This window comes from Thunnus maccoyii, chromosome 8, assembly GCF_910596095.1.
Source record: "Thunnus maccoyii chromosome 8, fThuMac1.1, whole genome shotgun sequence".
Taxonomy (NCBI): domain Eukaryota; kingdom Metazoa; phylum Chordata; class Actinopteri; order Scombriformes; family Scombridae; genus Thunnus; species Thunnus maccoyii.
In genome coordinates, this window is record NC_056540.1 from 23,641,572 (window position 1) to 23,654,366 (window position 12,795).

The following is a 12,795-nucleotide window of genomic DNA, read 5'->3' on the forward strand; positions in this document are numbered from 1 at the left end:
TCAGTATTCGCATACACCAAAATTATCTTCCATGTCCCCCAGACCAAAAACAGTGCACCAGCAGAATAAACGGTTTAAACAAACATAACTTCAAAAATATGAGATTATTAAAAATACATTGTGTAACGATATTAGGAAAGTTTCAGAAACAAAAAATAAAGTAATGATATAATTACACAAAAGTACACAAAAGAAAAAAAGCCTTAAAACAGCAGCATGCATATAACATGAGGTTGTATATTACCTTTACGTTTGGTAATCAATTGTGAAGCACTTTGAATTGCATTTGACTTGTATGAAAGGTGCTATATAAATAAAGTTAGTTAGAATTGATTGATTGATTAATTGGTTGGTTATTTGTTTGTTTGGTTGGTTGGTTATTTGCTTGTGTATCAGCTCTCAGATGTACCGCTTTGGATAAAAGCGTCCGCTAAATGAAATTGTAAATTGTAAATTTGTTTATTTGGTTGATTGGTTGATAAAGGTATGTTGAGAGAAAAGAATCTATTGGAGTATTTTTAATATTAATCCGACGCTCTTAATTTGAAGGCTTGATCAACCCGTTTCCGGAGTGCTTTAGCTAGCTTTGGCTAACGACAAGCTAATGTAAAAAAACGGCTCGACTGGCAGCGTTGGCAAGCGTTACTGGACGTCAACAGAGATATATTTTTTTAATCTATGAAAACGTCATTACACAACACTCCAAATAGGTATGTATGCGAGATTTCACTTCTTTACAAACATAAACAGTTTAAATGCGAACCGTCGTCGTTACGACCCCCCTGTTGTGGTCAGATGGGGCCTTTTCCTTGTGTGCAAAGGAAGCGTGCCCGCGGCAGCAGCAGAAAAATGTAAATAGAGATGGCTATATACATTTTAGTTCACCGCTGTGCATCTTAAGGTAAACATACAATCCGTGTATTGAAGAACAGGTAACTGCATGCGTAAAAAAATGCTGCTTGAGCTGTGTGTGAGGGGGGAGGGGCTTTATGGGCCTTGCCTGTAATGTTAGCACTGTAAGCTTCAGTAACTGACTCCACTGTTAAAGCATTTTTTTCTCATTTGCTTCTCACAGGGGGAAGACACCTAATTTGTCAGTTTCTGCGCTCCTCTGAGGAGAAAACTCTGGGCGTCAGGTGGAGATGGATGTTTACTCCTCAGTATAGCCTCTGAATTAGTAGGACCTGTTGCCAGGTGATCTCACCGATCAACATGAAGCCTGTCAGCTACCAAAGCATGCCATCATCTATGGGCGGTGGACATCCTAACTTGGCCCTGGGTCATGTGTTAAGCACTTCCAATGTGATGTATTGTGAGAAATGCGGATTTGCTTCCACAGACGCTGCAGTGTTCAAGAAGCATATGATTGAGCACATGGGGACAAGGTTTTACTGCTTTTATTGCAACAATGTCTCGTTCAGTGAGGCAGAGCTGAACGCTCACCTGAAGCAACACACTGCTAAGTATCCGTTCAAGTGTCCTCACTGTGGACAGGGCTACATGAGGAGGCTGTGCCTTGTGAAGCACATTGAGCGTCTGCACAGTAAAAGCATTACTCAAGGACCCACTAAGCCTGGCATGACAAAAACTCCACATGTCCCTGTCTCCAGTGCCTTACCAAGTGTGCCCACTGCTGATCCATCGACACTCCGACCACTTGTTCGAGTGACAGTACCAACGCCCAGCACACCTGCACTCAGACTAGGAAAAGATGAACAGAAAGGCAAAACACTGGACACAAATTTATCCAATGCCACTAATGGTCATGCAGAACTCTTGTCCCTTCAGAATGGACCCATTCAACACAACAGAGCTTTCACTGTATCACTTCCAGAGGAAGTAACAATCCCTGCTGGCTGCTTGGTTGAACTTGTAGAGGTGAAAACTGTCAATGGGACAAAGGAGCTAAAGCTGAGGCTCTTCTCTCAACAGGAAAATGAGTCTGTGATAAAAGACGGAAGGACCACAGTGTCTCAAAACACTGCACTGGGAAAACCATTATCATCTGCGTTAAATCATCCAAACACAGTAAAGTCTACTAGTATGGGGATGTGCACAATTAACAGGAAACAGTTTGAAACAAAGACTGTGAATGTGGAACGACCAACTGTTGTCCCAGCCAATATTTCCAAAAGCCTTTTAAATCAAGTAAGCAAAGAAAAATGTGGATTGAAAAGAACATCACAAGAAGTTATCAACTTGGAATGTCACACAGTCACCCCAAACAAAGTTTCCAAAAGTATCGTCAATCTTGTAAGAGAAAGAAATAGTGGGATCATTGTCACGCAGAGAGAACCTGCAAACCACAATGCAGGGCATGCCACTGTTATCTGCAGCAGGGCTGTCAATAGTTTGACAAGCAACCTGCATCCAGAAAACATAGGAACACATGTTTCTCAGAGAACAGTGGACGAGAGAAAAAGTTTTATTCCAGAGCATTCCAAGATTATTTCACCCAGGAGGCCAAGTGACATAAAAAGCACTCCTCAAGATGTGTCAGTGGCCGTTAAACTGGAACCTGGGGAGACGCACCTCAAAGACAACACTCCAAAAATAAAGAAAGAGGCGGTGGGTGTGAAGCAGCAAAGTTTGAAATCACCCTCTCCTTCCTTGATTGTTCCCTTAGCTGCAACTGCCCAAGTGAGACCTTCAGCAATCTCACTCTGCAAGGATAACCTCTCTGCAAATCCATCCTTTCCGGTACCTGGCACTGCACGGAGGACTCTAAATGAGCCCCCATCAGTCAAAACACCTGTGGTTTGTAATCACACAAATTCAAAAAGTTCATCTTGGACTCAGGAAGTCAGATCCAACGAGAGGGCAGCTGAGGGTGACATCCCAGAACCGGAGGGGTTTCCTGTCATCTCCTCTGTGTTTTCATTGAGTCAACAACCAGAAGATGTCCAAGGCTCCATGCAGCCACTGGTAATGGCTCTGCGTGGCATAGTGATGGATAAAAGTAACAACAGTATCACTGGAGATCACATCAAGATAACAAATGTCAGCACAGAGAAGATGAAGGAGGCACCGACGTCAGGAAACTGCGCTCAGGTGCCCAAAAAAAATGGATCCTTCACACATGACTGCTTATTGAAAGAGCGGATCAGTAAGTCAGTCAAAGTAGAAGAGTCTGATAAAGGTATTCAGCACCCTCTTGCACTGACCCAGAAAAATCTCCATGTCAAGAAGGAAGAAAAAAACACTACGTTGACAGACAAAGATAAACGCAGTCAAACTCCTGATTTAAAGTCTTCAACAGACAAGAAACCTGTTTCCGAACTTGCTTCACATGTAGATTCATCTGTCACTGCAGACCCCCTACAGCAAATACCTGTTATGGCAAAAAGTGAGCATGATATCTCTTCAAAATTCCTGACTGTCTCTTTGAAAAGGGTACAAGTAGGCGTGTGGAAGAAAAGCAAGAAAGGACTGAAACTTAGAATATCAAAATATAAGACTCAGATACCCGTGGGCCGTCTGACTGACTGTACAGTTATTCACCCCATGCCGCTGAAGGTGGACCAACCGGTGAAACGACCAGGCCCGAACCAGCCCGTGGTGGTACTCAATCACCCAAAGCCCCGGGCCCCCGTACAGGGCACGAGAGCAGACACTGTTGCTGACTCAGGAGCCTCTGAGGCGGTTCCAAAGTGCCAAATCTTAAAAATGAGGCTCAGCAAAGTGATGGGACAGAAATATGAGGTGATGGGGTGCACTGTTGGGGTCTTTCCATGAATTTCAACGGACACAAGTGTACATTTATGAGGAAATAACTAGTATTACAATAGGAATTCTGACTTCAAAAAAATGACAAATTATTTGGGCAATTATTTTATTTATGGGAGCAGAAGATGAAGGGCATATGGACATATCTGAGCGTCACTGAACGTTGTTATATGTTGTCTAAATATGCATGGGATAAGGAATAATCAAGTGCAATGTAGTTTGACTGCTTTGAGTCATAGATCACAACTGCTGTAGTAGGTTGCAGTCATAAATACACAGATGTTAAGTGCTGTTTAAGAAGTCTTAGAAGCCAGTAGGTCTGTCAAAGTGGAAGGCATTAAGACATGCTGTTCATTTAAAAAGGAAAACTTGCTGTATTTTTTTTGTTTGAGATGATTAAACCCACTCAGAATCAAAAAAAATATACAATTAAGGTTCTGTTCAAGTATTAATCCCCATTTTACTGTAGTTAATTCTCAGATTAACAGAACAGTCCCAACATAAGGAGAGCAAAAAGTCCCTTTACAGTCACCATATATGAACTTGGAGGACTTAAAGCCTGGAAAACGTTTTGCTCTTCTGACAGTGTTCCTCTTCCTCATTTGATGCGACAATGACTAGTTGTAGATAGACGCATGCAAAAAGTCACATTTCAAGACCAATTACCTTGTAAATTTTTCATCTCAAAGGCTCCTCTAGATGCAGCCTGTGGTTTTCTTTTGTCCGGTTTTTAAAAGGTCACAATCGGTGCAGCTATCATTATCCCATAATCACAGTCAGTTGTGAAATGGTGCACTCAGGCAATCTTTGCACATTTTCCAGATTTTTATCAGTCACTGGTAAATATATCACGTAAACTAGATCGTTGAGAAAGCCACTGCAAGGTGTAAATAACGGAAGCTTGTAACGAGTGTCTTAGGGAGCGGTATAGATATGTTGTAAACCACAGAGTGTTAGAGAAATGGAAGCTGTGTTTGTCAGCTGTCCATCATGTGTTGTGTGAAATCACAGTTATACTTGGGTATTATGGTGTATGCTCCAGCTTCCCACTGGTATTTATCACTTTGCTGGCTTTTCTTGGTGATTAACTTGAAAGTTTGTGATTTTACGAGTTAACAAGCAGTGCCTGAATGCACCATTAGTATTGTTTTTTATGAGACTTGGGCTTAAAAGCGAAAATTTGGACGTCTACAGAATTGTGCATTTCATTGTCGAGTCTCACATGCATCTTTGTAATCGAATATTATATTATTTTTACTGTTTCCAACACATAAAGTGTATGTTTTCATTGAATATAATGTGTAATTAGCCACAGATATTTTATAATGAACCTAAATGAGTTACAATCCTAGAAACAAGTGTTAATGCGGGGAAAAAAAATTTTTTTTCAACTTGTGTTGCTGCTTGTGCCATATAGTTTGCTTTCTCTTGAGGTCCCAAGTTCCATCCGCACTTTGTAGAAAACCCAGGAGCTCCTAAACAATAATGCAATGCATGATGGAGTGATTAAAAACAAGCCAGACGGGTTTATTACTGTAAGAGAAAGACAGACACATACTTGTATTTTATAAGATTTTACCACCATGTACCATAGATACTCAGTGACTGTGGTGACTCTGGGGAACTTGAAACTTGTTGGAACTTGTATAGTTTTCAAAAAGCATCACATAGGACATTAGCAATCTTCTTTCCTGATACTTTGCAGATCTATTTGTCTTCTTCTGACAGCATTATGACACCTGTGTGTCTTTGTTTATAACGTAATAATGACATATGAGGTGCTAGACCTATTATTAAATGTATAGGTTTTGGTTACCTACAGTTTTTATTGTGTATATACGTTTTGGTCACCCACTGATTTTATTGTATATTTACCTATAAATATAAAACGTGATGATGGTGTTCATACTCCGTAGGGAATGCCTGACATTCCACGGCCTCTTTTGCCACAGCGGTTATGTTGTGCTTTACTTTCCTAACATTGCAGTGTCTGAAGCTGCCGTGCTGTACTCCGTCTTTATTATATATATATTATTTTAAAAGGTGTTTGACAGTCCTCTCTGAATGTTTTACTTTGCCTTTTATTCATTGTTCATTTGTGGGAGAATTACTCATGTTCCAGTTGAAACTGTTTTACTACATTCTGTGTTCATTTTCATCGTGTCCCATGCTTTTATAATAACAATTGTGTAACAATTTTTTTTTTTCTATTAAAAGAAAGTAAACATGATCACAGTTAACATGACTGATTCCATTTTGTTCAACAGAATTGCATTAAGTGCTTGTGGTCATAGTTAAACCTCTGATGTAGGTAAAGAGGTTTATAAACATACTGAGACCTTGATTAAAGCCCTGTTGGTAAAAACCGGGACCACTGGAGCAGGCTGACACCTGGATCTAATGGGCCTTCACAGCAGACATGTTGACTTGTCAGAGTAGGGAAAGCACAGGTGTTACTAATAACATTAACAATGGCTCCATTCTATCCAGGTGTCCCAGTGAGCCATGACAGTCAATGTCTTTAAGGAAAAAGGCGTTTTCTCTTAATCATAGATAACATCCAAAAGACAGTTGGTCTCTTGTGTTTATATACTGTACATCTGTTATGATCTCAACTCAAGTGACCACACCAAGAAGGACACACAACACGATGAACTCTAACAAAAGATGATTTATTAAATCAACAAGGAAACTAAATATTTAAAGTATGGGTTGTCTGATGCATGAATGGAGAGTGTGCGTGTACGTGGTGTCAGGTACATGAGCAAAGTAAATAACTAAGACAACGTAACTAAAACAGGTATCTGTAGGGAAGAGTAGAGAGCTGCAAACAGCAGCAACAAGCAGTCAGAAGAGAGTGAAATAAGCTGCTAGCTGCGGCCAGGCTTTATCACCCGGGCACACCAGCACCAGGTGTTCACAGTTGACAGACAGGTGAATAAACATCAAACCCAAGGATGACAGGGGTCATCACACATCCAATTAATCAAAAATATTTTAAAAAAAACTTGTTTCTGATTCACTGGTGGTTGCTCAAGGTCAAGGTCACTTTTATTGTCTCCCTCAGTAGACATTTGTCTTGGATAAAAGGAACTGCTGCAACAACATCACAACAAAAAATAAGAAAAAGCACAATAAATAAAAACACAAGTGCAGACACTGGCCTAGGATTTAAAAAAAGAACAGCAAATTAGTACAAAGACCTTTCACTCTATTAAAAAACTGCAGTTCTAAGGTAAAAACATCTCAAGCATACTCACCTTAATAAATAAATTACAAACAAACAGACACATCTCACTTTACATGCTCACAAACAAGCACAAAATTGGTGGAGAGCAGCAGTTATCTGCCCTTCTGTCTGTCCGCCATGACTTGTCCGTTAGTGAGTTTAACTGATAAAGGGACAAATGAATCTTTATCACGACTGCACTTACACAAAGGGACCCTGTACCTCCTTCCAGTATTCATTAGCACATATTCAGAGTTCAAAAAATGTATAACAGGTAGTGCTGAAAAGAAATTTGATAACTATTTGATAACTAGCTACTACAGATACAACGGTAATTGTTGTTATAGATGAAACTACCCAACAGTGGGTAATAGTAACAGCTCCCCCTCAACCAGCTACAATATTAAAATGCTGCTAATATGTTAAAGGATCACTAATAATCATCCAGTGAGTCTAATGTATGTTCTCATTCTGAAAGGGGCTGTTCTTCCAGCATATCGAGTACTTTTACATTTGATGGATACATAATGTAGATTTTCCTGATAATTCATACTTTGAGTAAATACTGGCCTTTTACTTTAATGGAGTGTTTATACAAAGTTGTTTTCATCATTTTTGTGTAAAGGATAAGAATATTTTAAAACACCCAGTTCAGAATTGACCAACCAGTGTAGAAAGAAATGGGCAAAAGAAAACAGACTGTGTAGTTAAAAAAATACTTTATTGGATGGCTTCTAATAATTAAATGAATAAGTAGAGTTAAAACAAGGCCAAAGCCGGGGGAGCTAAGAGTCAGTTGGATAGGGGGGGCACACCCAACCACAGGCACCCATCTGTGGCTGGGTGTGCTCAACTTCTCTTCCTTGTGTGTGGCGAAACCAAACTATCTCACCAAGGACTGCTGTGCTGTTGCTGGTCACTGATTCGTGGCTGGTCGGTTGCTGCATCAATGTTGCACTGTATTTTCTGGTGGCTCTGCTAACCAGCTGCTGCTCTGCACTTTGCAGCCCTCCAGACACCAAACCAGCTGTTTCATGTAGTGGAAACCAGCAGCAGATTCAGCACACCCCCACACTGCACATAAGAGGAGACAAGTAAACTGACTGAGTAATTTACAAACATCATCATGTCCTCCAAAACTCTGCACGCAACAAACCAACCAACATAAACACTTGGATTCTATACTTGCATGGAGAACAACACTTCAAAACTACATCAAATACAAACATTAAAGTCTGTATCTGCACACAAGAGGAGGCAGCAAACTGACTGACTCTAGTGTGTGTTGCTGGTTAAATAACTGCAGATTGGAGGTCACATCCAAACATACCTGTATATCACCAGTCGATCACCATGCATTTCACCACACGTGAAGAACACACCCACAGAATACACATCAGGTGCTCAAACAATAATAGTTTTGTTCACTGCACTCAATATCAAGCTGATACAGGTCTACCTGGTTACACCCCTCCCTGCTGAAATGGCACTAACTGTCATGGTATCATGTCATCAGCACTTGTAGGGACCCAAAACCCAACCCTTCAGGGACCTAAGGGAGCCCTACTTGTGGTCTTACGGTTTCAACAAATGCGCAACTTTTTCAAAATTCCCCTCCCCCTGTATAATAATATGGTTGTTGTTCCCACCTATTAGCCAGTTTTCCCTGGTCCTTTGCTCTCATGTCCTGTAACAGTGCCTGCTGGCCAGGTATCAATGGAGAGATGTCAGCCTTCTGGTCATAAGAGGCCTTTTGCCGGGACATTGCAGAGTCTCTATGCTGCTTGGCCTTTTCAAATGCAAACTGCAGTCGCCGCTGGTGACGTTTGACCCAGTCCTCCACTTATGAGCCACCTTCTCAGCCCAGCAGGCGATCCTGTGGAAGAAATCCATTCCTTCCAAACATCAAATAATGTGGGGAGTAGTACGTTGAACTATGAACTGTGTTCTTGTATACCTGTATCATTTCAGGCAGATGTTCATGCCAGTTCCTCCTCTCTTCTCCCAAGGTCCCCAACAAACCTAAGAGAGTCCTGTTGAATCTTTCACAAGCACCATTTCCAAAAATTGGGACCTTGGTCTGACAACAAGCATTTAGGCACAACAAACTGTTGGATTACTTTACTCCACAGTACCTCGGCTGTTGTTGTTTTGCGACCTTTTGTTGCTGCCGCCCATGCATACTTGGTGAAGTGGTCCACCATGACCAGCACATTGTGGTAAGCGTCCTCTGGATGACCTATAGACAGAAAATCTAAAGACAACAGTTCCAAAAGGGGCAGAAGTCTAAACAGGTGTCAAAGGTGCTTGTTTAGAGTTAGGATCCTTACGCAGAACACACTGTTGACATTGGGCACATCAGTCTGTTACATCTATAACTAAATGTGGCTAGAAAAACCTTTTTCTTAATCAGAGAAACAGTCTTTTCAGGACTCCAGTGTCCAGCCTGTTCATGATACAACTGTCAAACATGGCGTTGCTCACCTTCTGGAACTAAGAGTTGAATTATGGGGTCACCTCCCTTGGGGTCTTGACGTGCCTGATGCAGCACTCCATCAGTCAGTGAGAGACAATGCCAGTGATGCACAATCTGCTGGACTGACCTGGTCTCCTGCTTCCTCTCTCTCTTATTGAGCTGGTAGCCTCTCTGTAAATACTTGAATACTCTTTCCAAGGTGGGATCTGTGCTTTAAAGACCCATCCACTGGGTTGGAGTCCGCTCAGAAAACAAAGGTGTACAGTGTTTGGCGTGCTGAAGACCTGGCTTTGAGGTGTTCCTTCCTGAACCAATGCACATTGCTTCCTGGGCTCTGATGTGCACAAAGGATAAAATCTCTAGCCCCTCCCTCACTTCCTCTGAGTCTGGTTTTGGCACTTCCAGTGGGAAACGAGACAAAGCATCTGCACTTTGATTAGTACATCCCGGTTTATACTTTATTTCAAACTGAAAACTGGCATTGGCATGCTGCCAATGTTTGTTCCAAGCTACAAAGTTTGGCTGAGTTTGGACTCAGACTGGACTTGTTCCTGTCAACAGTTAATTCAGTGGTTTGGCAATTTTGGCAAAGTCTTTCACAAGCCTGCGGTAGTAGCATGCTAGGGCAGGCAGGAAAGACTGTAGTGGTTTCACTGACTTTGGAGTTGCCCAATCCTGAACATATCCTGAACACATTTCAACTTATCAGGCTCTGGGGAAATCCCCTCTGCTGACACATGGTGTCCCAGATATTGCACTTCCTTTTTCAAAATATGGCACTTACCAGGCTTTAATTGAACCCAAACTTGCCAGATGTGAAGCAAAAGCAGGGGAAATATGATTAAATCATCAAGGTAAATCAATAAAGACTGCAGGTTCTGATCACGCATTAATCTTTGAAAAGTTCCTTGTGCATAATACAAGCCAGAAGGCATTCAGGTAAATTCAAATAAACCCATGAGAGTGGTAGAGGCCATTTTTTCTTTCTGCAGGAGCAACTTTAACCTGCCAGTATCCACTTGCCAGGTCCAGTGTGGAAAAATACTTTGGTTTGCCCAAGTTTGCCAATGACTCCTCACTTCAAAGGAATAGATAAGCATCTTTGTGACTCACTGAAATGAGTCTGCAATAATCCACACAGAATATGCCTGCTTCCTTAGATAAAGTTCTGCTATGATGATGTCACATCGTCATCTTCAATGCCTCTTGAGTTCTTGTTTTTAAGCCTCAGGAAGTCCTCCTGCAGTCTCAGTGCAATGTCCTCCGGCATTGAGAAACTGAGAGGGCAGGACCGAGGCAGTGGCTTTATCTCCATACAACTTATCTAATTCATTCAAAATCAGCTTGACTGTGCTCTGCCTTTCTGGTGGTAAAATTAAAAATTTCCTTTTAGCTTTGCCCTCCAGACAGAAAAATGTCAATTTGGCCCTAAATTCCACTGGGACTCCTTGCAAAGCAAAAATAGTTTTAAGATTACTCTTCCACTCTCCTAAACTGATCTCTGAGTCTCTCCCTTTAAACTTATATGTTACCATGTTAAGCACAGGAGCCATGCCAACTGGTCTGAACACTGCACCAGGAGCTGGGTTTTCTCTACTAGGGCTATGGAATCAAATAAAGGTCATAAATATTGTCTTGTGAAATATTTTGTGTATGTGTAATTAAAATTTGTGCAGAGTTTTTTTCAGCAGTGAGGTTCAACAAAGTCTGAGAGATGGACACACAAATTTCTCACCTGTGTGTGCGATACTGAAGTTACAACTACAAATTGCAAGTTACGAGTACGAATTTTGACCCTGTTTTTGCGTGTGAATCTGATTGGTCAAACACAGAATCATTCTATCCAATCAGAGGACAGATGGTTCTGTTGCGTTCATCCCCCTGCAGGTCTTCAAAGATGGACAATGGTGTGGACTCTTCCACAACCCAGGTGGGTTTAATTGTACTCGAGGATGCTGTAGATAATAATGATAAACATTATACGTGTTGTTTATTTAGCTTGTAGTTAGTTTGCTGTTGTTGTAAGGTTCAAGTTCAGGAAGACTGCTTTATGTACCCAGAATAGAACAGTAATGTAGTTTTCTATTAGCAAACATCCGCTAGCATTACCGAAGTAGCAGCATCAATGCTGGCAGGAACTTTTCAAGCTGAAGGCAAAGCAACTGTGATGACATGTACCGTAATTACACATAGTTAGACATGGACACAAGCACACTCCTTACGCCTGGGACACACATGATGCATGAGCAGCGTGTATGCGTCGTGGAACCTCTTGCTTTTCATTTCGGCGCCCATGTTAACAGGTTAGAGCAGCCACACGTGGCTGTGTGCGTCGCATCATCTAGAGATTCGAGGTCTCGCCTATTTTCTCTGCGTGATGCGTGCAGTTCTCAGCAGAAATAGACAAGGAAAACGATAGAAAGATAGGGCTGCCAGTAGCAGTGCAGCAGAAGTAAACATGCTGCCTGTGTGGCCACTGCAAGCGTACGAGACACAGCAGTTCAGCGACGCACGCGCTCACGCGCTGCTCACGCATCCTGTGTGTCCCAGGCGTTAGTATTTACAATTTTGTGGATTTAGGACAGTCTGGCTCCTGTGGGATTACAGAAGCTTTGATGTAAATGTGAAGAGAGTATCAAGTTTATATTGTCTTGCTTACTGAGATGAAGTTAGCATTAGCTATTAGCTTAGGTAAGGTTGATGGTAACAGTAAGCCAGTAAATTTGCAGGAAGTTGATTATATTTTCTGTAATCTTATTGTGTTTGTTGGCACAGGTAGAGCCAACCCTAACCCTAACCCTAACCCTAACCCCTAACCCTAACCCTAGCCGACGGTCTGGTGGAAGTGTGAGCAGTGGACAGGAGCACAGCAGGGGCTGCAGAAAACAGTACAGAGGGTGTCGACGATCCTGGTGCTTAGGATCCTGCTTAGTGTGTTGGTCAGAAATGCAGGGAAATACCGACAGCTGTGGAGAATAAATGCTACAACCAATAACTAGAGACAATGCTGCTGTGTATGGAGGCTCACATATTGCAGGAGGGAGTGTTGCACAGAGGATCAGGAATTGACACGCAGGTAATAACTGACCTGCCAGACACAGTGGAGGATAACAGACAGTATTTGCATGTTAGTGTGTAACTCTTGGTCCAAGTCACACAGGTGTCATCCCAAATGGTCGTTGTGGGAAATCTGATATCCAGAGTGTGACAGAGAGTACAGTTTCATCTTTATGAGGATGTAGCTTTCATTTCAGTTTTTCAATTGTAAAGAGTTAAAGGTGCCTTATACTGTAAACAGGTTACTTATGTTTGTTTTATGTTTTTAGAGTAATGGCATAGACAAATCAATTAACAGTTAATCATG

General features: G+C 41.7%; 1 protein-coding gene and 1 long non-coding RNA gene across 5 annotated transcripts; one reads left to right on the top strand and one right to left on the bottom strand.

The window, feature by feature from the left end:
• The first annotated feature begins 523 nt into the window (after positions 1 to 523).
• Positions 524 to 5,966, top strand: LOC121902293. 2 transcript variants are annotated; one of them, XM_042419554.1, is made up of 2 exons: positions 524 to 710; positions 1,076 to 5,966. In XM_042419554.1, exon 2 carries the CDS (start codon positions 1,213 to 1,215, stop codon positions 3,733 to 3,735), a length of 2,523 nt encoding a protein of 840 aa, XP_042275488.1. In that variant the 5' UTR covers positions 524 to 710; positions 1,076 to 1,212; the 3' UTR covers positions 3,736 to 5,966. The 2 variants fall into 2 exon arrangements, with proteins under 2 accessions (XP_042275488.1, XP_042275489.1); XM_042419555.1 differs by lacking the exon at positions 524 to 710 and adding an exon at positions 746 to 901.
• A 453-nt stretch (positions 5,967 to 6,419) lies between these two features.
• Positions 6,420 to 11,896, bottom strand: LOC121901935. 3 transcript variants are annotated; one of them, XR_006097418.1, is made up of 5 exons: positions 9,440 to 11,896; positions 9,091 to 9,194; positions 8,913 to 8,997; positions 8,605 to 8,831; positions 6,420 to 8,029 (listed from the first exon to the last, which is right to left on the bottom strand). It is a non-coding gene; the product is annotated as an uncharacterized LOC121901935 (long non-coding RNA). The 3 variants fall into 3 exon arrangements; XR_006097419.1 differs by having other exon boundaries at positions 8,913 to 8,977; positions 9,091 to 11,896; XR_006097417.1 differs by having other exon boundaries at positions 9,091 to 11,896.
• Between the last annotated feature and the right edge of the window lie 899 nt (positions 11,897 to 12,795).

Coding starts and splice junctions, on each gene's coding strand:
- LOC121902293 (XM_042419554.1), top strand. CDS start 1,213: ATGAAGCCTGTCAGCTACCAAAGCATGCCATCATCTATGGGCGGTGGA.